The sequence below is a fragment of the Crotalus tigris genome, unplaced genomic scaffold (assembly GCF_016545835.1).
Source record: "Crotalus tigris isolate CLP2741 ecotype Arizona unplaced genomic scaffold, ASM1654583v1 scf7180000017752.986373038:1224578, whole genome shotgun sequence".
Lineage (NCBI taxonomy): Eukaryota > Metazoa > Chordata > Lepidosauria > Squamata > Viperidae > Crotalus > Crotalus tigris.
Genome location: NW_024096614.1, coordinates 1,057,075 through 1,080,146, shown reverse-complemented (window position 1 = coordinate 1,080,146; position 23,072 = coordinate 1,057,075). Strand labels below are relative to the sequence as shown.

The 23,072-nt window shown below is 40.4% G+C and overlaps 1 protein-coding gene across 6 annotated transcripts; it reads right to left on the bottom strand.

Moving 5' to 3' along the window:
- Window positions 1–1,507: 1,507 nt before the first annotated feature.
- Window positions 1,508–22,195, bottom strand: LOC120306761 (cytochrome P450 2J2-like). Of its 6 annotated transcripts, none has more exons than XM_039340561.1 (10): window positions 21,207–22,192; window positions 20,669–20,929; window positions 13,395–13,557; window positions 10,838–10,987; window positions 10,481–10,641; window positions 6,987–7,163; window positions 5,184–5,325; window positions 2,869–3,056; window positions 2,240–2,381; window positions 1,508–1,776 (listed from the first exon to the last, which is right to left on the bottom strand). In XM_039340561.1, the coding sequence occupies exons 2-10, from the start codon at window positions 20,837–20,839 to the stop codon at window positions 1,592–1,594; spliced, it is 1,479 nt and encodes a 492-aa protein (XP_039196495.1). In that variant the 5' UTR covers window positions 20,840–20,929; window positions 21,207–22,192; the 3' UTR covers window positions 1,508–1,591. The 6 variants fall into 6 exon arrangements, with proteins under 6 accessions (XP_039196495.1, XP_039196494.1, XP_039196497.1 ...); XM_039340560.1 differs by having other exon boundaries at window positions 20,669–20,925; XM_039340563.1 differs by lacking the exon at window positions 6,987–7,163 and having other exon boundaries at window positions 20,669–20,925; window positions 21,207–22,195.
- Between the last annotated feature and the right edge of the window lie 877 nt (window positions 22,196–23,072).

The following is a 23,072-nucleotide window of genomic DNA, read 5'->3' as shown; positions in this document are numbered from 1 at the left end:
CCCCTTCCCCCATTAGCTTCACCTTGTGGCAGTGGCACCGGCAGCTTGTCCCCCACCCGGCCCATTTCTCCAGCTCTGTTACCGGCAGCAGCTGCCCCAGCGAGCACCCCATCGGCATGGCTAGTTCCTCTGCTGATGCTGTAGCAGAGGTGAGGGGATAGCAGGGGCTCCAGTCTGAAGTAATAGCTTGACCTCCTCCACTTCCATGGCCTCCAGCTTGGTCGCCTTCACCGAAATACGGAGGCCCCATACACCCACCATCACCCCACAGTCCCTGCTACCACCGAAGGAGGAAAAGACTGGAAACAGGAAAAGTGTTGGTGGAAGCCATAGAGATGCTGACTGGCTATGTAGAGCACCACTCGAGGTAGCGGCTGTGCCAATGAGAGGTGCGGACTGTGGCACGACTTAAGAAATTATTTTCCACCCGGCCTCAGGAGATGGGTTTTCATGTTATCCCGCCTTGCCAGAAAATAGGAAAAAGTACCTTTGAAGGTTAGGTGAACCTGATGATTATTAATGTTCTCAATTTGCACAATCAGGAGTGTATGTGTGTGGGGGTGTTCTGCCATGGATCAACCAGTTTTCCAAACTCAAAAAAATTTAGGTAGCAGTTCGCTCGAACCCGTGTGAACTGGCTGAATCCCACCTCTGACCTTAGAGATCAAATAAAATGTACAGTGTACAGTCACCATGGGCCTTGCTCCTTAGCGGTTGTTGGTGTCTACTGCCTTGTGACTCACTACATCATTCCTTATGGGAAAAATTTCATTGGTATTCGTCATTTTTGGTACTGATTGCACCTCCTGGAACCAATTAACGATGAATACTGAGGTACCACTGTATTATAATTAAAGGAGAAGAGACTCACTAATACAGAATGAAGCAAAGTAAACTGAGTTTGGAATGGAACCTGCTATTAGAAAATCTGTTTTATTATACAGAAAAATGTAGCAGAGGATTATTATATAGCCATACAGACGCGTAGCACAGGATGGTGACATAGCCATACAGATCAAATAAAATGTACAGTGTACAGTCACCATGGCCCTTGCTTCTTAATGGGTTCAACTGTCACAGGAAACTCTCCTCAGAACAAGTAGAAGAAGAGATTGGATCTAGTCTAGGTTCAGCCCTAAGAATGGGATGACAAATACATTGGTTGCCTTGTGGATGTTCTGCACTGGGATCTAGATGGGTGGCATGCCCTTTTTCTTGTTTTGTTCATTCTGTCAGCAGCTTTTTATTACCTTCAAGCATGGTATCCTTTGAGGACATCTATGACGTTTGCTCTGGCTGGAGAATATGAAGTCCATAGAGAAATTTATTAAAAATGAAAAAAGGTACTAAGACTTAACAGATAGTAATATGTTGCATTGGCATCCAAAGGGGGAAAAAAGATAAAAGATAACAAGCATACAGCTGTTTGTTTGTTAGGCATGTTGTGTGAACCCAGCAATATATTGAACACGTTCCAGTGTTGAGTAAATAGAAGCAAAACATAATATTAAGTGAATAGGTATATAGGAAACGTTTATTATAGTGAATAGCTACTCCATAATTACTTTTATGCTTTTTATATTGTTTATGTTTAAAACTTTGTGGGAATAGCACAAAATTTGTAAGGGTGTGGATGCAATGTCACTTTTACAACAGGAGCTTCATTGAGTTCTTTCACTCCTTCAGGCAACTGGAAACTGAAGGCCCTCAACAGGCTGATCAGAAAGATGAAGATCTCAATTCTTGCCAGCTGCTGTCCCAAACATGCACGTTGACCTGTAGATCAGACAAAGCATGCATAAAGGGAATAATAATCTGTTCTCTAGTTTATAAGTACATCATCAAGGAAATCTTAAAAGATTTGTAGCATCCCGAAAAGGTTTCCATGTTGACCTGGCAATACTGTGGTAGGGGAAATTCTTCAGTCATTAAAATGGCAGAGTTAATGAATCTAGGAGCAAAACTTTGTGGCCTGAATCCATTGATAACAAGCTACAATTTGGCTTGGATTTTGGATTTAGTTAATAATTATTCCCAAAACACCAGAGATAATTGTGCAAACTTGTACATGTCTTATAAAACTCTACTAATTAGAATGTAACTAAGAGTTTGGAAACTAGAAGGAATTCAAATTCCTGGATTTTCTGTTCAGACCATGATAATTTCAGAATCTGTGATTTTAGTGGTGCTGATGGTGGGAAACTATAAATTATAAATTGCTTTGGGCTCAAGGATGTACCTATTCCAAATGGCAGGAACTCTTCCCGTTCAATGAACTTCCCATCCTTATCTAAAAAGTGATTTGGGTTAAATTCTTCAGGTGTCTCCCATTGTTCAGGGTCAAGAAGAACAGAGCGCAGGTATGGGAAAATAATGCTCCCCTGTAAAAAACAATAATAGGATTAAATAGAACAGTTTCATAAGGAAATGGGCAAAAATGTTTAAACAATATTGATGAAACATTTAATTTTAGTTTGTCTTTATGCACCCTTATTGGTTCATTTCCAAAGCAGATTGTGAGATCAGTGGCTTCTCCTTTGTCCCCTCCCTTCCATTAAAACAGAGAGCTGTCCTTATCAGTCCAAATTGCCCCAAAAAAGAAACATGGTGACACATGACTTCAGTTCCCAACTTAATATTATCATCTTCTTACAATAAATAGAAAATGTTTATGGTTCTAGCTTTAAAATCTGACAGCTGTTAAATTTAAATACATCATCCATTCCCCACAAAAGTTTGCTATTCTTCCTAATTCGATTTTGCATGACTCCTTCGGCAGTTCCTGAACAGAGAGCTTGTGTCAAAGTCCATATTCTGCTTTTACTTCCATAATGGACTACTGGAATGCAGCCTGACCATGTTTCTCACCTTTGGAATAAGGTAACCCCTCATCTTCACATCCTTTGTACTTTGCCTGGAAACCCCAAAAAGCAAGACATATTTTACACGCTGCATTTCATGAATCACAGCATTGGTGTAAGGCAGCTTCTTCCAATCCTGATAGGAAATTGACCCTGAGAAGCCAAACACATCTTCAATCTCCTTCTGGACTTTTTCTAGAAAAATGATAGAAATAGAAGGTTTATTTTCAATATTATGTTTCCTTTATTTGTTTCCAAATTTTAATCCTCAATAGAACATTAGGACCTGGAATAGCATTTAGGGCATTAATTGTAATCATTTAATAGAATCATATGTCTGAGAGAGACTTTGGAGGTCTTATAGTCCAACCCCTGCTCAAGGCAGGAGCCTTTTATAATCCCTAGTCATGGAGCACCCACAACTTCCAGCGGTAAGACATTCCACTGATTAAGTTGTTCTTTCTGACAGGAAATTTTTCCTTACTTTGAGGTTGGATTTCTGTTAGATAAGCTTCTACATATTATGTCTTGTGCCTCTGATACCCTAGAGCAGGGGTCTTCAAACTTGGCCCTTTTATAACTTGTGAACTTCAACTCCCAGAATTCCTCAGCCAGTATCATGGTGACCAGAACTGGATGTGGTATTATGTGTTCTCACCATGACAATATAAGGTAAGACTATCATGTCAGCTGCCACCTTATGCTTACTTGTGCCTGGCTGCCATGCGATGACAGTCTTCCACAAATACTGGGGAGGATGGTTGGGAAAGGGAATGCTCGGGGGAAAATGAAAGTAACAACTGTATCTTTCCGAGATGCTGCCTCAAGGTCACCTGACTGGGAAAAGAAGGCAGCTGCTTACCAACCTAGGCTGGAACTGATCACTCTGAAAACATCTCACATGAACCTGGTTGGCCATGGGGAATCGTGGGAAGCAGGTAATGGAGGGAAAAGTTGAAATTAAGGATTTTGCTAAGATTCTCAGTTCTGGCTACGCATTATGGCAATACACTTGACAGCTAATAAAACTATACCTTTCTCAGAAAATGGAGCCAAGGATCATTTCTTTTTAGAGGTTTATATGGTGGCAGATCTGACAAATCACTTCTTCTTGTCTTGATGCTATTGCCTCTGTTCATGTAATCTAGGACTGCTTGGTTGCTTTGTGAGCTGCAGCACACTGCTGCCTCATACTTAAGTAGTGATCCAGTAGGACACCTAGATCCCTTTCACAGTTACTGTCACATCACTTGGGTCACAAAGGAAGGAGATGCAAAATTGAATATCATGGGAAAATTGATGGTGTTGGATGAAGATGTTTCATGAAGATGTTAAAAAGGAATGGAGAGTACGGAGCCCTGAGACACACTGAAAAGGAATAGCCGTGGGCTGGACCTCTCATACCCTATCACCACCAATTGGAACTGGCCTTGAAGAAAAGAGCTCAACTATGCAGCTGCCTTCTCTTCCCATTCGACTGACCTTGATTTTGACCGTGATTTAATTTCTTGGGAAATTAAAGCAGTTATTTTCATTTTCCCCCAAGTCTTCTCCCACCCAACCAACCTCCCCAGCACTGATGACAGACTGTCCTCACATGGTAGCGAGGCACAAGCAAGAGTAACGTGGCAGCTGACATGATAGTCCTACTTTACATGGTGGTGGTGAGACCACATTGAACTGTCCAGCCCCTATTCTTGCAGCAGGTAACCAAAGGCTCCAAGAGTCAAGAGGACCAAGGATGGATGTACCAACCTCATCCTGCTCCCCACAGACCTCATCTACAAGTTCAGCTAATCCTTTTGATGTCCCATAACCAGACCTGAAGCCTGACTGAAAGGGGTCCAGTTATTGTTTCATCTGGAGCTGCAGTACAACCACTTCCCCCCCCCACAATGCTAACATCCCTTCTATTCATGGTAGGGAGCCCCACATTGTACATCACTTCATGTCCGTCCTCTTGATTTTTTTCTATATTTATTATCCAACTGTAATTTGGTCTTCTGTATGCAATTTAAGATTTAAAAAGTAACATATCTAAAAATTTTGGTAAATTTCTGCATTTAAAGTGTGTTAAATGTTTCAGATTTGTACTGAGTTCCAGTTTTTACCTCCTCACTCAATATTTTATTGAGGATTCAAAGAAGAATCTCTGTATGTACCTTCTTGGCTTTCTTTTAAACTGTTAACTTCATGCTTCTGTTATAGGGTCAAGAAGCTACAAAGAATAGATTCAGTTCAATCATTCAGTATTTCAAATAATTTCTCTGTGTTTTAAAACCTGAGAGTGACTCTCGTTCCACCCACCCATGTCTGTCTCACCTTGGATATCAGGATGATTGGTCAAGAGGAGCAGTGCCCACATCAGAGTAGCCATGGTTGTGTCTGACCCAGCAAAAAAAAATTCCCAAATACACTGAACCAGGTTCTCTTCACTGTAGGTTGAATCGGGGTCATTCCTGCTCTGAAGTTTAAAATGGAAAATGAAAATTACAATAAATTCTATGCAACTCCATATTGCAAGTCGTGAGAATAAACCTCTCACCATTGCTCTTTATATTCAGTATGGGCAATATACCCAGATGTCTATCATTACAATATCCAATTACAATTACAATTTAGTGAATAAATAATTTAAAAAGCATGTCACCCCAGTCCTTCTCTTCATTAAATTAAATATACCCAATTCCAGCAACCGTTCCTTATATTTTTAGCCTCCAGTTCCCTAATCATCTTTGTTGCTGTTTTCTGCACTTTTTCTAGGGTCTCAACATCTTTTTGTTTCATGGTGACCAAAATTGGATGTAGTATTCCAAATGTGGTCTAAGCAGTGCAGCATAAAGCAGAACTAATACTTTACATACTCTTGATACCAAGGACCACATTGCTATCAAGAACCATAAGATCTACTGTACTTCTTTTCCATCCACAATGGTTCAGCGTTGTTCTTTATACTCAATATGAACACTGTAACCAAAAATTTACAATTATAACACTCACAGATGCTACTCTATACTGATGATATCATGATAGAGAGTGGAAAAATGAACCATCCTTGAACCATTCATACAGAGCATGCCTTAATGGTTTAGGAAAGGAGGCCAATATTAAGAAGGGTGTATATGTTGAATCTAGTAAACAGGCCAATGGTACACTCAAGACTGATAGTATACAATTGTAAACGAAGTGACCCAGTTCAAATCAATAAAAATTGCTTTAAAAAAAATCATTCTGGGTCTCTCTGAAAAGTTTGGAGAAGAGAAGCTATTTTCCTTCTTTCAAACTGTTTCACATTTTTACTTATTGTCAAGGCTGTGAAAATATCTGTACTTTTCCAATCATTTCATGGAAAGTACTCACTTAAGTATGAATTAATCAAAAGTCCCTGCTAATTGTTTTCCTTCTTAGTGGAACTTCTTTAGAAAAAAGGGGGAATGGTATGATACTGAAGAGGTACAATAGAGCTCTTACTGAGAAGCATCTGGGATGTATGTGGGAGGAAAGCATCACCCTCTCAGAGAAATAAATATTTAGGGAATATTAAAAAGCAGAATATATTTTCCCAAATGATCTTAAAAGCAGAAAAGAAGGCTCAGTTTTTCTTAATAGCCCCCAGTAGGTACTCAGGAAACCACCTTTTAGAAAGGCAGATGTGATAATCCTATTCAGAAAGCTTGGAGCCATGAAGCTAGAAGCTGATGATATTAGAAAAACAAAGACCCCTAAAATCTGCATACCCCACCACCAACAGAATACCAGAAAGGCACACTGAAGCTCAAGTCAAAGGTCATGCCACACTAACAGGAAACAACCTCAAAAATCCAAGAAGGTATAAAAACCCACCACTCCCAGCTACATGTGGTCAGCTGCTCTAAAGCCTCATGGTTCTGCTCTTCAATAAACTACAACTTTCCTTCTAAAGCCGTCTCTATTTTGTTTATTCCCAGCTTGGACTGAACCCTGATGGAGATTTTTCTTTCAATATTTAGGTTGGATTAAATTCAGAATGGGAGCTGAATAAAAAAAATACCTCCAAGAAAAACAAACTCGTAGCACCTCTTGTTTACCTATAGTAAGGAATGTAATAATTGCTTGCCCATATATTGAAGTACAGTAAATCCATACCTTCTCCATTTGAAGAAGATAGTAATCAATGAAATCCTGTGGCTCATGCAAAGCGTGAAATTCCTTGTGTTTCTCTATTTCCTGCTTTGCAAAGGAAAGGATAAAGTCCCTAGAAGCCAGGGCTTTCTGGTGAGGGCCTGGGAGGTAGTTCATTAATTGTGGGAACTCATGATAAATCTAATAAAAATAGAAGATGTGATGTTATCTATTTATATCCTACCAGACTTACAGAAGATTCTCAACACTTCACTCTCAACTTACAATGTGATATATTTATTTTATTTATGTGTTTAAAAATAAAAGATTTGTTGTTCTTAATTTTATTGTTGTTAATTGCGAAGTCATGTCCGACCCATCACGACCCCATGGACAACGCTTCTCCAGGCCCTCCTGTCCTCCACCATCCTCTGGAGTCCATTTAAGCTCACGCCTACTGCTTCAGTGACTCCATCCAGCGACCTCATTCTCTGTCGTCCCCTTCTTCTATTGCCCTCAATCTTTCCCAGCATTAGGCTCTTCTCCAGTGAGTCCTTCCTTCTCATTAGGTGGCCAAAGTATTTGAGTTTCAACTTCAGGATCTGGCCTTCTAAAGAGCAGTCAGGGTTGACCTCTTCTAGGACTGACCGGTTTGATCGCCTTGCAGTCCTGGGGACTTGCAGGAGTCTTCTCCAGCACCATAGTTCAAAGGCCTCAATTCTTTGTCTCTCAGCCTTTCTTATGGTCCAGCCATACATTGCAGCTGGGAAAACCATGGCCTCGACTATACCTAAACTTTTGTTGGCAGGATGATGTCTCTGCTTTTTAGTATGCTGTCTAGATTTGCCATAGCTTTCCTCCCCAGGAGCAAGCATCTTTTAATTTCTTGGCTGCAGTCCCCATCTGAGGTGATCTCGGAGCCCAGGAAAATAAAATCTGTCACTACCTCCATTTCTTCCCCATCTATTTGCCAGGAATTGAGAGGGCCGGATGCCATGATTTTGGTTTTCTTAATGTTGAGTTTCAAGCTAACTTTTGCACTCTCCTTCTGCACCCGCATCAAGAGGCTCTTTGGTTCCTCTTCACTTTCTGCCATTAGAGTGGTATCATCTGCATATCTTAGGTTGTTGATATTTCTCCTGGCAATCTTAATTCCAACTTTTGATTCATCTAGCCCTGCCCTTCTCACGATGTACTCTGCACATAAGTTAAATAGGCAGGGCAACAATATACAGCCTTGCCGGATTCCTTTCCCAATTTTGAACCAATCAGTGGTTCCGTGTCCAGTTCTCACTGTTGCTTCTTAACCCACATATAGGTTTCTTAAGAAACAAATAAGATGGTCTGGAACTCCCATCTCTTTATGAACTTGCCACAATTTGTTGTGATCCACACAATCAAAGGCTTTAACATAGTCAATGAAGCAGAAGTAGATGTTTTTTCTGAAACTCCCTAGCTTTCTCCATGATCCAGCGTATGTTGGTAATTTGATCTCTAGTTCCTCTGCCTCTTCAAAATCCTGCCTGTACTTCTGGTAGTTCTCAATCCACGTACTGCTGGAGTCTAGCTTGTAGGATTTTAAGCATAACTTTACTAGCATTTGAAATGAGTGCAATGGTGCGATAGTTTGAACATTCTTTGGCATTGCCTTTCTTTGGAATTGGAATATAAACTGACCTTTTCCAATCCTGTGGCCACTGTTGAGTTTTCAAAATTTGCTGGCAAATTGAGTGTAGCACTTTTACTGCATCGTCTTTTAAGAGTTCTTCTATGTCGTTTTGCCACCTCTTCTTAATCTCTTCTGCCTCTGTTAGGTCTCTGCCATTATGGTCCTTCATCATGCCCATCTTTGCATGAAATGTTCCCTTCATATTTCCAATTTTCTTGAAGAGATCTCTGGTCCTCCCTATTCTTTTGTTTTCTTCTATTTCTTTGCACTGTTCATTTAAGAAGGTATTCTTATCTCTTCTAGCTATTCTCTGGAATTCTGAATTCAATTGGGTGTATCTTTCTCTTTCTCCTTTGCCTTTCGCTTCCCTTCTTTCTTCAGCTGTTTGCAAAGCTTCCTCAGACAGCTATTTTGCTTTCTTGCATTTCTTTTTCTTTGGGATGGTTTTAGTTGCTACCTCTTGTACAATGTTGCGAACCTCTGTCCATAGTTCTTCAGACACTCTGTCTATCAGATCTAATTTCTTAAATCTATTTGTCACCTCTACTGTATATTCATCAGTAATATGATTTAGTTCATACCTGAGTGGCCTAGTGCTTTTCCCTACTTTCTTCAATTTAAGCCTAAATTTTGCAATGAGAAGCTCATGATCTGAGCCACAGTCAGCTCCTGGTCTTGTTTTTACTGTCTGTATAGAGCTTCTCCATCTTTGGCTGCAGAGCACATAGTCAATCTGATTTCTGGGTTGACCGTCTGGTGATATCCATGTGTAGAACCGTCTCTTGGGTTGTTGGAAAAGAGTGTTTGTTATGACCATCATATTCTCTTGACAAAATTCTATCAGCCTGTGCCCTGCTTCATTTTGTACTCCAAGACCAAACTTGCCAGTTATTCTGATTATCTTTTGGCTTCCTACTTTAGCATTCCAATCCCCCATGATGATAAGGACATCATTTTTTGGTGTTAATTCTATAAGGTGCTGTAGGGCTTCATAGAACCACTCAATTTCATCCCCTTCAGCACCAGTGGTTGGGGCATAGATTTAGACTACTGTGATATTGAATGGTTTCCCTTGGATTCGAACTGAGATCATTCTGTCATTTTGGGGATTGTATCCCAGTATTCCTTTTCCTATTCTTTTATTGACTATGAAGGCTACTCCATTTCTTCTGAGGGATTCTTGCCCGCAATAGTATACCTGATGGTCATCTGAGTTAAATTCACCCATTCCTGTCCATTTTAGTTCGCTGATTCCTAATATGTCAATGTTCAGTCTTGTCATCTCTTGTTTGACTACGTCTAGCTTGCCTTGATTCATGGATTTTACATTCCAGGTTCCTATGGAGAAAAGATCTTTACAGCATCAGACTTTCCTTTAACCACCAGATATATCCACAGCTGAGCATCCTTTCGGCTTTGGCTCAGTCGCTTCATTCTTTTTGGCACTACTAGTACTAGCCCTCTGCTCTTCCCCAGCAGCATATTGGACACCTTCCGACCTGAGGGGCTCATCTTCCAGTGTCATATCTTTTTGCCTTTTAGTACTGTCCATGGGGTTTTCATGGCAAAGATACTGGAGTGGTTTGCCATTTCCTTCTCCAGTGGATCACATTTTGTCAGAACTTTCTGCAATGACCTGTCCATCTTGGGTGGCCCTGCATGGCATAGCTCATAGCTTCATTGAGTTATGAAAGCACCTTTGCCATGACAAGGCAGTAATCCATAAAGGTCTCAACATTTTAACAAATGTTCTACTGGCTATACAGGGCATATAAATAGCTGCTCCAGATAGTAGTTTTAAACTCTTGGTTTGGGAAGCTTTGTCTATTTAATAGAAAACATGACTTACCACGTGGAAAATGTTACCAGTGAAATTAATAACAAAATTAAGGGCTTGAATTAACTTCTGGAAGTTTTCATCTTCAGGAGCAAATGGATGTCCAAAACTCAAAGCAGATATGATGTTAGAAACTGCATTTCGGACAGGAAATGAAGGGTCAAATGGCTGTCCTGCGAATGAAGATATTTTATAATGAATTTTTAAGGAACAAGACTTCTAAGTGGATGAAGGAAGACAACTGGGGACCAATTCTTTCAAAAATAGAAAAATCAAATCAAATGCATTGCTTTTATTCAAAATACCCAGAATGAAAAAGATTTCTGCAGACAGGGACTTGAGCCATTATGATAACCCCAAATTGCATACCTTTTGTTTGTCTAAAGGCCTCTACCAATGTCTGAGCAGCATCTTCTATTTGGTGCTCAATGCTTTTCTTTCCCAGGCCCAGCTTCCGCAGAGAAGTGATGCCAAAGTGTCTCTGCTGTTTCCAGGTGTGGCCACTGGAAAAAATAATTCCTGTGGGCATCATCAGACAATGATAAATGATTCCTGATAACGTTCATGTTAAAAAAAAATCAGTTAGGTCTAGTTTTTGCAAAATCTCTCTCTGGATTTCTGCTGAGAATACCAAATAAGTGAACAAAATGTTATAAGAAAAGCTTAGCCAACATGTGACAGTCTTTACTTGACATATTTATGTAGTATAAAAAAGCAACCAATTTTTTAATTTAAAAAACAACTTCAAATTAAGGAACTGGAGAATAATATATTTCAAAGATAAGTGCAAGGTCCAAGGGTACAAAATAACATAACAAGCAAAGTAATAGTTTTAGTAGGTATAAACAAATTAAGAAAATGTCTAAAGAAGTGCATGAAATTGTTGATAGTCCTTATGAAATTGATAAATGTCCAGCATTCTTGTATTTAAAAAAAAGACTCAAAATAATCTTCTGGATATTAGACCATGTACGGCTGATCTTTAGGATGAAAAATTTGAATGAAGGGTCTCAGAAATAACAATATAGCTTCATTGCCACATGACAGAATAATTAATTTCTGGGCTTTATTAATAACACAAGGAAATCAGCTATAGTCTTTATGAAATCATGCCATAAAGTAGAAAAACTGAGGATATATTAAGTTTGCTGATTCCCACTTGAGGGAAAATATTCTTAGAAAAGTTCATGAACTCAAAGAGATAAATCAGGAAGATACAGAACTGCAGTTTTATCAAGATATTAGTAAGTTATATGATGAAAAAGGAGCACTTTCTAAACCCCAAGGAACCAATTGATTTAATTTAGAATTCACTATAAATTTGGATTCTTCTTAAATTAATTACATATCAGTTAGAAAATGTTATGACATTGTTGATAGTCTATATAAATTGAATAGTGGCATAAGAATTGTAGCAAATGAACATATTAATTTTAGAATATCTATATCTACAAATATTCGCCACTGTAGCATAACTACGAGGGCAATTTGGAAATAAATCTCCACTTCGTTATGAATGACAGACACTCACAGACAGAGAACTTTTATTATATACATTAGAAAACTACAACATTACATTATTTTTTTGACATGATCACCATTCAAATTAGGCACTTGTCATAATGTTTTCCAAGGTTTGAAATGAAGAGGTGATAGTCACTCAGCACCAAATCTGGGTTCTGCTTTGGATTTTCTCACGCATTATGCCGAGGAAGGAGAACAACTTCTTAACAGAATTGTGACCGGCAATGAGACCTGGGTATTGTATGTCAATCACAAAAGCAAACATCAATCAATGGTGTGATGTCATACTCACTCACCAAGGAAACCCCAAAAAGCTTGGCAAACATTGCCAGAAAGGTTATGGCAACAGTATTCTGGGATGCCAAAAGAGTACATCTAGTGAAGTTCATGGAGCGTGGGTTGACCATCAGTTCAGACGTCAATGAAAACTCAGAGGAGCCATCCATAACAAGCGTTGGGGCCTGCTGACTTCTGGTGTGGTGTTGGTTCAAGACAAGGCTCACCCGCACACCGCTAGATGCACCCAAGAACTTTTGAAGCAGTTTCATTGGGATGTTTATGATCAGCCTTCCCCATAGTCCAGATTTGGTGCCAAGTGACTATTACTAAGGAATTTCAAACCTTGTAAGATGTTATGACAAGTGCCTCAATTTGAACGGTGATTATGTCAAAAAATATGTAATATTGTAGTTTTCTTATGTGTATAATAAAAGTTCTGTATCTGCGAGTGTCTGTCATTGATAACCAAATTGAGGTTATCTATCATCATCTATCATTGTCTCTGTATTCTATTCCTTCCTTCCTTCCTTCCTTCCTTCCTTCCTTCCTTCCTTCCTTCCTTCCTTCCTTCCTTCCTTCCTTCCTTCCTCCCTTCCTTCCTTTCAACAGGATCCAGTTTTGTGGAAGACAATTTTTCTGTGCGCCGAGGGGGAGGGATGGTTTCGCGCACAACCTAGATCTCACCTATGCGCAAATAAAGCTTCACTTGCTCGCCTGCTGTTTGTGTGGCCCAGTTCCCAACAGGTCATGGAGTAGTACCAGTCCACAGCCCAGAAGCCAGATCACTACTAAAGATGAATTCATAAAATTATGCAAATTTTGCTTTTCTATGCAAAGCCTTTGGAATAGCCTTGCACCGATTTGCTCACTTCCTACTTGCTTTAATATCTATGAAGTATTTAATGAAAAAGAAGTAATGTCTAAATCAACGCATGAATGTAACAAACCAGATAGAAAGCTATGGAGATATATAATAACTTGGTCTAAAGTAAAGTAAGCAATCTTTCTTTTGCCTATCAATCATTTTGTTTACTATGCCTTCCCCCATGCTATGAATTATATTACCACAAATTATAACAGTGTGATGCTTATTTACGTACAGTTTCTTACTACTTGCACTTACCCCTTTCTTTCCCTAAAGGAGCCATTAAAGGATCGTCTGGTCGGTCAGAAAATTCTTCTGCGAAGCTGATCAATCCTTCTTTCACAGTTTTGAATCCAGATAGAAATACTAGAAGGTTAGGTCCAGCCCTCAAAGTAGATATATTTCCATATCGCTTTACATGCTGCGAAATGAATCTATGTTGAGCAATGTTATAATCAAATGAAATAGATTATTTACAGTTAATATGCCACCTACAGTCTTTCTTAAATTCTTACCTTGTTTCCCCGAAGATTAGACCAAGCCCGATAATACGCCCTTGCTTGATTTTTAGGGGTGGGCATAATATAAGCCCTACACCAAAACTAAGCCCTACTTTTGGGGTGAGGCGCACCCTAAAAATCAAGCTAGGGCAGGAGTGGGCAGGGTGAACCTGCTTACCTTATCGGTAGGACCACCATAACCGGGGGTCCCACACCCCAACACCTGTTCCACTGGTACTTGACTTCTTCAGCCGCTTACTGCCACTTGTGGACGGACGCCATGTGGTGCACTGTGCTATTGCTGCTCCTCCCGGCAGGATGCTGCATGGCACTTAGGGCATTTCTGCTGCAGAAACGGGAGGAGTAGAAATGGCGCAAAGCACCATGCGGCAGTTCTGGCCACTTCCACGGCTTGCGTAGTGCTTCTGCCTGCTTCTGCTGCTTGCGCAGCACTTCAGGCTGTTTCCACTGCTTGCACAGTGCTTCAGGAAGCTTCTGTTGCTCGCATGCTTTGGATTGCTTCTGCTCCTTGCACAGCACTTCGGACCACTTCTGCTGCTTGTGTGCTTTGGGACGCTTCCTCTGCTTGTGCAGCACTTTGAGATGTTTCCGCTACTGGTGCAGTGATTTGGGATGCTTCTGTTGCTCACACACTTCAGGCTGCTTCTGTTGCTTGCGGGCTTCAGGTTGCTTATTTTGCCTACAGCAGGAGGCCACATGGCACTTCAGGCATTTCTGCTGCAGAAACGGGAGGAGTAGAAATGGCGCAAAGCACCATGCGGCATCCTATTGGGAGGAGCGGCAACAGCGCAATGCACCATATGGCATCCAGCCGCAAGTGGTGGCAAGCGGCTGCAGAAGAAGTCAAGTATGGCACAACAGGTGTCGGGACATTGGAAACCTGGCTGTGGTGGTCCTAAAGTAAGACATTTTCCGAAATTAAGACCTAGTGCCTCTTTTGGAGGCAAAAAATACACAAGACCGGGACTTAATTTCAGGGAAACACGGTAATTCTAAGACATATGGAAGTTGCATCTTGGCAAATAGGCTTCTTTTCTTGATGGTTCAAAACATTTTACTGCTTTTCCAAGTACTTCAGGTATGTCAAACTCATGACGTCACATGACATCACACAACGTATCGCGACTTTTTCCTCATTCTCAGCAATGGTGTAGGAGTCATTTCGGGATAATGTGTTCGGCCTATGGGCCGGCAGCTTGACATGCCTGAAGTACTTCTTCAGTTTGAGCAAGTTGGTTAAGGGAACCCCATATATGTCCTCCAGAGAAGTTCCATTTCTCACCTAATCTGAAAAGGCCTATTCAGTCTTTGAGATACAACTCCTAAAACATTTACTCCGGGTGGGTCCTTCAGTGTCACCTCCCTGGTAAATGTATGAATGATCTGAATCTTCCTTGGACTGGTGAAAGAACAGCAATATTATTCTTCTCTCTATTACTGTTGCTTGGAGATACAATTGTTGTTGTTCTTAACTGCGAAGTCGTATCCGACCCATTGCGACCCCATGGAAAATGTTCCTCCAGATCTTCCTGTCCTCTTTTGGAGTCCATTTAAGTTCACACCTACTGCTTCAATGACTCCATCCAGCCACCTCATTCTCTGTTGTCCCCTTCTTCTATTGCCCTCAATCTTTCCCAGCATTAGGCCCTTCTCCAGTAAGTCCTTCCTTCTCATTAGGTGGCCAAAATATTTGAGTTTCAACTTCAGGATCTGGCCTTCTAAAGAGCTGTCGGGGTTGATTTCTTCTAGGACTGACTGGTTTGAACGCCTTGGAGTTCAAGGGACTCGCAGGAGTCTTCTCCAGCACCACAGTTCAAAGGCCTCAATTCTTTGTCTCTCAGCTTTTCTTATGGTCCAACTTTCACATCCATACATTGCAACTGGGAAAACCATGGCCTTGACTATATGCACTTTTGTTGGCAGGGTGATGTCTCTGCTTTTTAATATGCTGTCTAGATTTGCCATAGCTTTCCTCCCCAGGAGCAAGCATCTTTTAATTTCTTGTCTGCAGTCCCCATCTGAGGTGATCTTGGAGCCTAGGAAAATAAAATCTGTCACTACCTCCATTTCTTCCCCATCTATTTGCCAGAAAATTGAGAGGGCCGGATGCCCTCTCAATATTATTTCTTAATATTGAGTTTCAAGCCAATTTTTGCACTCTCCTTAGAATCTTGATGTTTCTGTATTATTTTAGGATCCCAAAATAATTTTACAGGATTCAGCCACTTAAAAAGAATCTGCTACTACTTCTTGAATGTTATGGTTCTTTAACCTAGGACCTTTCATCCTTTTCATAGACTGTACCACCTGTAGGACATGACAATATTCAAGTACCACCAGTGGCTTAGCAAGGTGTAAAAAAAACCTAACAACAAAAAAAGGAAAAAAGTGATAAAATACACCGGAAGCTCCAATTACCATGTCACCACATGCACCGATCCTGGGGATTCTGCCAAGCTCTGGAGCTCCAACTGATCTCCTCAAGGTCTGTGAGGTACCGCTTTAGCTGTTCCCCCCTGCTACACCTGGCTAGGGCTCACGTACCACCAGCCAGGTGCTAAAGTACCACTGGTGGTACCTGCACCCCGGTTGAAAAGCCTTGCTTTAACCTACATGGTGGCACAGTAGTTAGAATGCAGTACTGCAGGCTACATCTGCTGACTGCTGGCTGCCTGCAGTTTGGCAGTTCAGTTCTCACTGGCTCAAGGTCGACTAAACCTTCCATCCTTCCATTTATCCAAGGTGGATAAAATGAGGACCCAGATTGTTTGGGACAAATATGCTGACTCTGTAAACCACTTAGAGAGGACTGTAAACCACCGTGAAGTGGTATATAAGTCTAAGTGCTACTGTGATTGCTATTTCTATCTTGAATCGGATGATATTTTACCTCTGATTTTTTTTTGATGAAATCGTGGAATCCAGAAGAAGAATATAGAAAATACTATTTAGAAGTGTTGTTTCAACTTGATTAAGCACACAATTCTATTAGAGGAATATTACCATAGTATATTTTCACCAACAGTAGTGCCCAAGTCAATAAAACTCCCCCTCACAGTGTTCCTTCAAAGTTATTTCTGAATGCTAAAATTTAGGTATCTTACATTGCTTAAACATTTGGTGCAGGATAATGTGCCAGAAGTGGAGAGGTAGTTCAATGAAACTTTATAAGCACCAATATCTAGGTCTTCCTATAATATGTGTATATCTTCTTTGTGCTTGTAAAATGACTGCACAAGAACCTGTTATATTGCTTCTGTCGCCAACCACCTACATATGAATCATTATCTAAAACAGATTCTACTCTTCAGAATTCAGATCCAGAAAATTTTTGAAATCATTATAGAACTGCAGAATTAGAAGGGGCCATTTAGTTTACCAAGTTCCACCCATTATCCCCCCTTTATGGATTACTGCCTTGTCGTGGCGAAGGGCCTTGCGTAACTCAATGAAGCTATAAGCTATGCCGTGCAGGGCCACCCAAGACGGACAGGTTATAGCAGAGAGTTCTGACAAAATGTGATCCACTGGAGAAGGAAATGGCAAACCACTCCAGTATCTTTGCCATGAAAACCCCATGGACAGTACTAAAAGGAAAAAAGATATGACGCTGGAAGATGAGCCCCTCAGGTCGGAAGGTGTCCAATATGCTACTGGGGAAGAGCAGAGGGCTAGTACTAGTAGCGCCAGAAAGAGTGAAGCGACTGGGCCAAAGCCGAAAGGACGCTCAGCTGTGGATATATCTGGTGGTGAAAGGAAAGTCCGATGCTGTAAAGATTTTTTCTCCATAGGAACCTGGAATGTAAGATCCATGAATCAAGGCAAGCTAGACGTAGTCAAAAAAGAGATGACAAGACTGAACATCGACATCTTAGGAATCAGCGAACTAAAATGGACAGGAATGGGTGAATTTAACTCAGATGACCATCAGGTATACTACTGTGGGCAAGAATCCCTCAGAAGAAATGGAGTAGCCTTCATAGTCAATAAAAGAATAGGAAAAGCAATACTGGGATACAATCCCCAAAATGACAGAATGATCTCAATTCGAATCCAAGGCAAACCATTCAATATCACAGTAGTCCAAATCTATGCCCCAACCACTGGTGCTGAAGAGGATGAAATTGACCGGTTCTATGAAGCCCTACAGCACCTTATAGAATTAACACCAAAAAATGATGTCCTTATCATCATGGGGGATTGGAATGCTAAGGTAGGAAGCCAAAAGATAACCGGAATAACAGGCAAGTTTGGCCTTGGAGTACAAAATGAAGCAGGGCACAGGCTAATAGAATTTTGTCAAGAGAATACGATGGTCATAACAAACACTCTTTTCCAACAACCCAAGAGACGGCTCTACACATGGACATCACCAGACGGTCAACATAGAAATCAGATTGACTATGTGCTCTGCAGCCAAAGATGGAGAAGCTCTATACAGTCAGTAAAAACAAGACCAGGAGCTGACTGTGGCTCAGATCATGAGCTTCTCGTTGCAAAATTTAGGCTTAAATTGAAAAAAGTAGGGAAAAGCACTAGGCCACTCAGGTATGAACTAAATCATATTCCTGATGAATATACAGTAGAGGTGACAAATAGATTTAAGGAATTAGATCTGATAGACAGAGTGCCTGAAGAACTATGGATGGAAGTTCGCAACATTGTACAAGAGGTAGCAACTAAAACCATCCCAAAGAAAAAGAAATGCAAGAAAGCAAAATGGCTGTCTGAGGAAGCTTTGCAAATAGCTGAGGAAAGAAGGGAAGCGAAAGGCAAAGGAGAAAGAGAAAGATACACCCAATTGAATACAGAATTCCAGAGAGTAGCTAGAAGAGATAAGAATGCCTTCTTAAATGAACAGTGCAAAGAAATAGAAGAAAACAACAGAATAGGGAGGACCAGAGATCTCTTCAAGAAAATTGGAGATATGAAGGGAACGTTTCATGCAAAGATGGGCATGATAAAGGACCAAAATGGCAGAGACCTAACAGAGGCAGAAGAGATTAAGAAGAGATGGCAAAACTACACAGAAGAACTATACAAGAATGAGCTTAACATCCCAGATAACCACAATGAGATGGTCACTGACCTCGAACCAGACATCCTAGAATGTGAAGTGAAATGGGCCTTAGAAAATCTGAGCAACAACAAAGCTAGTGGAGGTGACAGTATTCCAGCTGAGCTATTCAAAATCTTAAAAGACGATGCAGTAAAAGTGCTACACTCAATTTGCCAGCAAATTTGGAAAACTCAACAGTGGCCACAGGATTGGAAAAGGTCAGTTTACATTCCAATTCCAAAGAAAGGCAATGCCAAAGAATGTTCAAACTATCGCACCATTGCACTCATTTCACATGCTAGTAAAGTTATGCTTAAAATCCTACAAGCTAGACTCCAGCAGTATGTGGATCGAGAACTACCAGAAGTACAGGCAGGATTTCGAAGAGGCAGAGGAACCAGAGATCAAATTGCCAACATACGCTGGATCATGGAGAAAGCTAGGGAGTTCCAGAAAAACATCTACTTCTGCTTCATTGACTATGCAAAAGCCTTTGATTGTGTGGATCACAACAAATTGTGGCAAGTTCTTAAAGAGATGGGAGTACCAGACCATCTCATCTGTCTCTTGAGAAACCTATATGCGGGTCAAGAAGCAACAGTGAGAACCGAACACGGAACCACTGATTGGTTCAAAATTGGAAAAGGAGTCCGGCAAGGCTGTATACTATCACCCTGCCTATTTAACTTATATGCAGAGCACATCATGAGAAAGGCAGGGCTAGATGAATCAAAAGTTGGAATTAAGATTGCCGGGAGAAATATCAACAACCTAAGATATGCAGATGATACCACTCTAATGGCAGAAAGTGAAGAGGAACTAAAGAGCCTCTTGATGCGGGTGAAGAAGGAGAGTGCAAAAGTTGGCTTGAAACTCAACATTAAGAAAACCAAAATCATGGCATCCGGCCCTCTCAATTCCTGGCAAATAGATGGGGAAGAAATGGAGGTAGTGACAGATTTTATTTTTCTGGGCTCCAAGATAACCTCAGATGGGGACTGCAGCCAAGAAATTAAAAGACGCTTGCTCCTGGGGAGGAAAGCTATGGCAAATCTAGACAGCATTCTAAAAAGCAGAGACATCACCCTGCCAACAAAAGTGCGTATAGTCCAGGCCATGGTTTTCCCAGTTGCAATGTATGGCTGTGAAAGTTGGACCATAAGAAAGGCTGAGCGCAAAGAATTGAGGCCTTTGAACTATGGTGCTGGAGAAGACTCCTGCGAGTCCCTTGGACTGCAAGGCGTTCAAACCGGTCAGTCCTAGAAGAGATCAACCCCGACTGCTCTTTAGAAGGCCAGATCCTGAAGTTGAAACTCAAGTACTTTGGCCACCTAATGAGAAGGAAGGATTCACTGGAGAAGAGCCTAATGCTGGGAAAGATTGAGGGCAATAGAAGAAGGGGACGACAGAGAATGAGATGGCTGGATGGAGTCACTGAAGCAGTAGGTGTGAATTTAAATGGACTCCAGAAGATGGTAGAGGACAGGAAGACCTGGAGGAACATTGTCCATGGGGTCGCGACGGGTCGGACACGACTTCGCAATTAACAACAACACCCATTATCCATTGCAAGAATATAAAATGAAGCATCTTCAACAAAGGAATTTCTAGTCTCATTTGAGCAGAGTGAAGGGGAAACCACCCTCTCTCTGGTGGATTTATTCCAATTATTAAAGGTTTCTTGGTAAGATTGAATTAGAATCTGCCTTCTAAAAATTCAACCCCATTATTTCACATCCTGCCCTGTAAAATGTTAGTGAGCAGGTCATGGCTTGAATATTTTGCCATAATGTGGAAAATAACTCTCCAAGTGCAATTATTATCATTTGTTTAATTAAATTACTCATCATGCAAGAATATTTTACTAAGCTAATATATTTTTCTGCAATAATGGTACAAAGAAAACCATCGAGAATTATTTTGCATAATGCTGCTTATTTAGAATGAAATACCTTAGGGATATAATCTTCATGAAGCCAAATCCCATAAGCTCCCAAGGTCCCAATGAGAGGTAGAGCCAAAGGACCGGGAGGCAAATGTCTTTGAGTCCAGAGTTGTCTCAGGAAGAGGAGAATCAGCAGAGCAAGCAGCAAAACAAACAAAAATGTTCCCATCGCCATCATCGTCCTGCTGGTTCTTTTTCTTTGATGCTCTCTAGTTGATCCGGAGTTGACTGTTTCCTTTTACCTGAAGTTTTTTGCTTTTCTTCCTTCCTCCATTGATGGGAAAAGAATAGCAATATGTCTTTTAATGCTGTGCATGATTAGTGTTTGTACTTTGTGAACAAGATATTATCACAATAATTGACATTAATTAGGTCACCTCTGATCATGTGCCATTTAATTAACAGTTTCAGGCAAATGCAAACAATCAATCTTGCAAAATACTATACCTACAAAAGAATAAAAATCAGAGCAATTCCCAAAGTAATTACAAACAATACAGTACAGGACTATAAAGTAACAAAAAAGAATATTTTAAAATACTTACAGAAATAATTCTAGCTCTCTACAAGCCCAGCAAGCAGCAGATCTTCCACACGGAGCTCCAGGAAAACAAGAACAAATAGACCTGCCAGCTGCAAAAAATCTTGCTTCGCCGTGTCATCAGGTACACACACACACATGCACACAAAAACACTTCCGGCTTCTCATAGGCCCGAACCAGCCCAGGCAAATCACAGAGTTAAAATGCCTGCCGCAGCAGCCGAGACTGAATCCAAGTCACATGGCTACAGAGGCCTATTTTTGAATGCAGTTTTGAATTTTTAATGTAAGTGCCCTTTCTGAATAACCTCGTTTTTATGACATATTGCTAAATAAATGCTCATATCTGGGGGATTAACTGTATTTTGTCTACAAAGCTAGAAGTTGGCTAGATGCCCTGTCATAGTTTGAAGTTTAAACCCTTTGATGTTTGATGTTCCTGACCTTCACAGTCCTGTCGATTATAGCTGAAAAGAGAAGGCTTTCTCTGGGCTGCTTTTTTTTTTCTGTTCTGCAGGATGAATTATAACTAAAGGATATAAACTATTTTGAAACCATCTTTTTTTTCTTTGGATTATAAGTACGGTTTGAACTACGTTTCTACAAGCTGCTTAAAGACAGAGTTAGTGTGGATTATAAATTCTTAATGTTGGACTGGAGAACTATTTATGGACAGTGGAAACTGAAATAGTGAAAAATCTCTTGGAGAAGGCCTATGGACTACTAATTTGAATAGCAGGTCTTGGTGGATTATAAATTTTGACTGAGGGACAGCTTTGCATCCAGAACAGTTGTCTTTGGAAGTGAGCCTTCTCCCTTTGGATTATAAATATTGTTTGAATTGTGACTCTTACAACTACTTAACAATAGACTGAGCAAAAGAACTTCTGCTAGCAAGATTATTTGGACTAAATTTTGGCAGAGGGGTAACGTTAATTTTTTTTTCCTCTTCACATATCAGATTTGTCAAAAGATCCATAAGAGATGAGATTTTGAAAGAGTGAGAGATGATCCTTTGCAATATATATATATATATATATATATATATATATATATATATATATATATATATATATATATGGAATTCCATGACAACCACAGAGCTTTCATGGAAGGGAAAAGTACGGAACCCCGTCCAGAGAGAGAAACAAAGAGACAGGAAGAAATGGCCAAGGAAAGAGAAGCCAAGCCAAGGGAAGAAGAAGAAATTGAAAATAAATAAATCCACAATACAGTTCTGGAAGTCAGTATTTATGTTCAAAATTCAGACAGGCCAAGTTTAAAATGTTTATCATCTCTGCCACATAGGTAAGCAGCCCCCAAGCCTGTTCCTTTGTTTTCTCAACTGTAATTTTCAATAGTAAAATAATTCCAAGGTCAGTCAAAACCTTATCTAATTCTGGGCTTCAAGCCAGATTTCTTTTAGGCACAAATAAGTTGTAGTGCCATAATTCACCACTGGATGTCATCAATGCCACTTTCTGGTTTTTAAATCCAAAACATATTGTTAAATTTTTCAAGTCTTTTTCTTTAGAAGAAATAAAAATAAAAAAGGTCTTAAAAACACTTTTAGTCCCCAAATTTTCAAACTGTAAGTATATTTTAGTTCCAGTTGAGTCTTATAGGTTCGCCAGTATCCCCAAGTATTAATTTGTCGCTTTTCTTTTCTGAGGGAGTGGGGCAAAAATTCCCTTTCCCTCTTTCATTCGGGGAAGTGTTTTGGGCAGCTTTTCAGGAAGAGGCTTCAAGATCATAAAGAAAGGATCAGGTCTCACCCAGTTTCATCCACGTTGCTGTAAAAACGCTTAGTAGTGTTTGCTGACTTACATAGTCAACAGCTTAGGGCTGGCTACACGAATGCAGCCAGTCT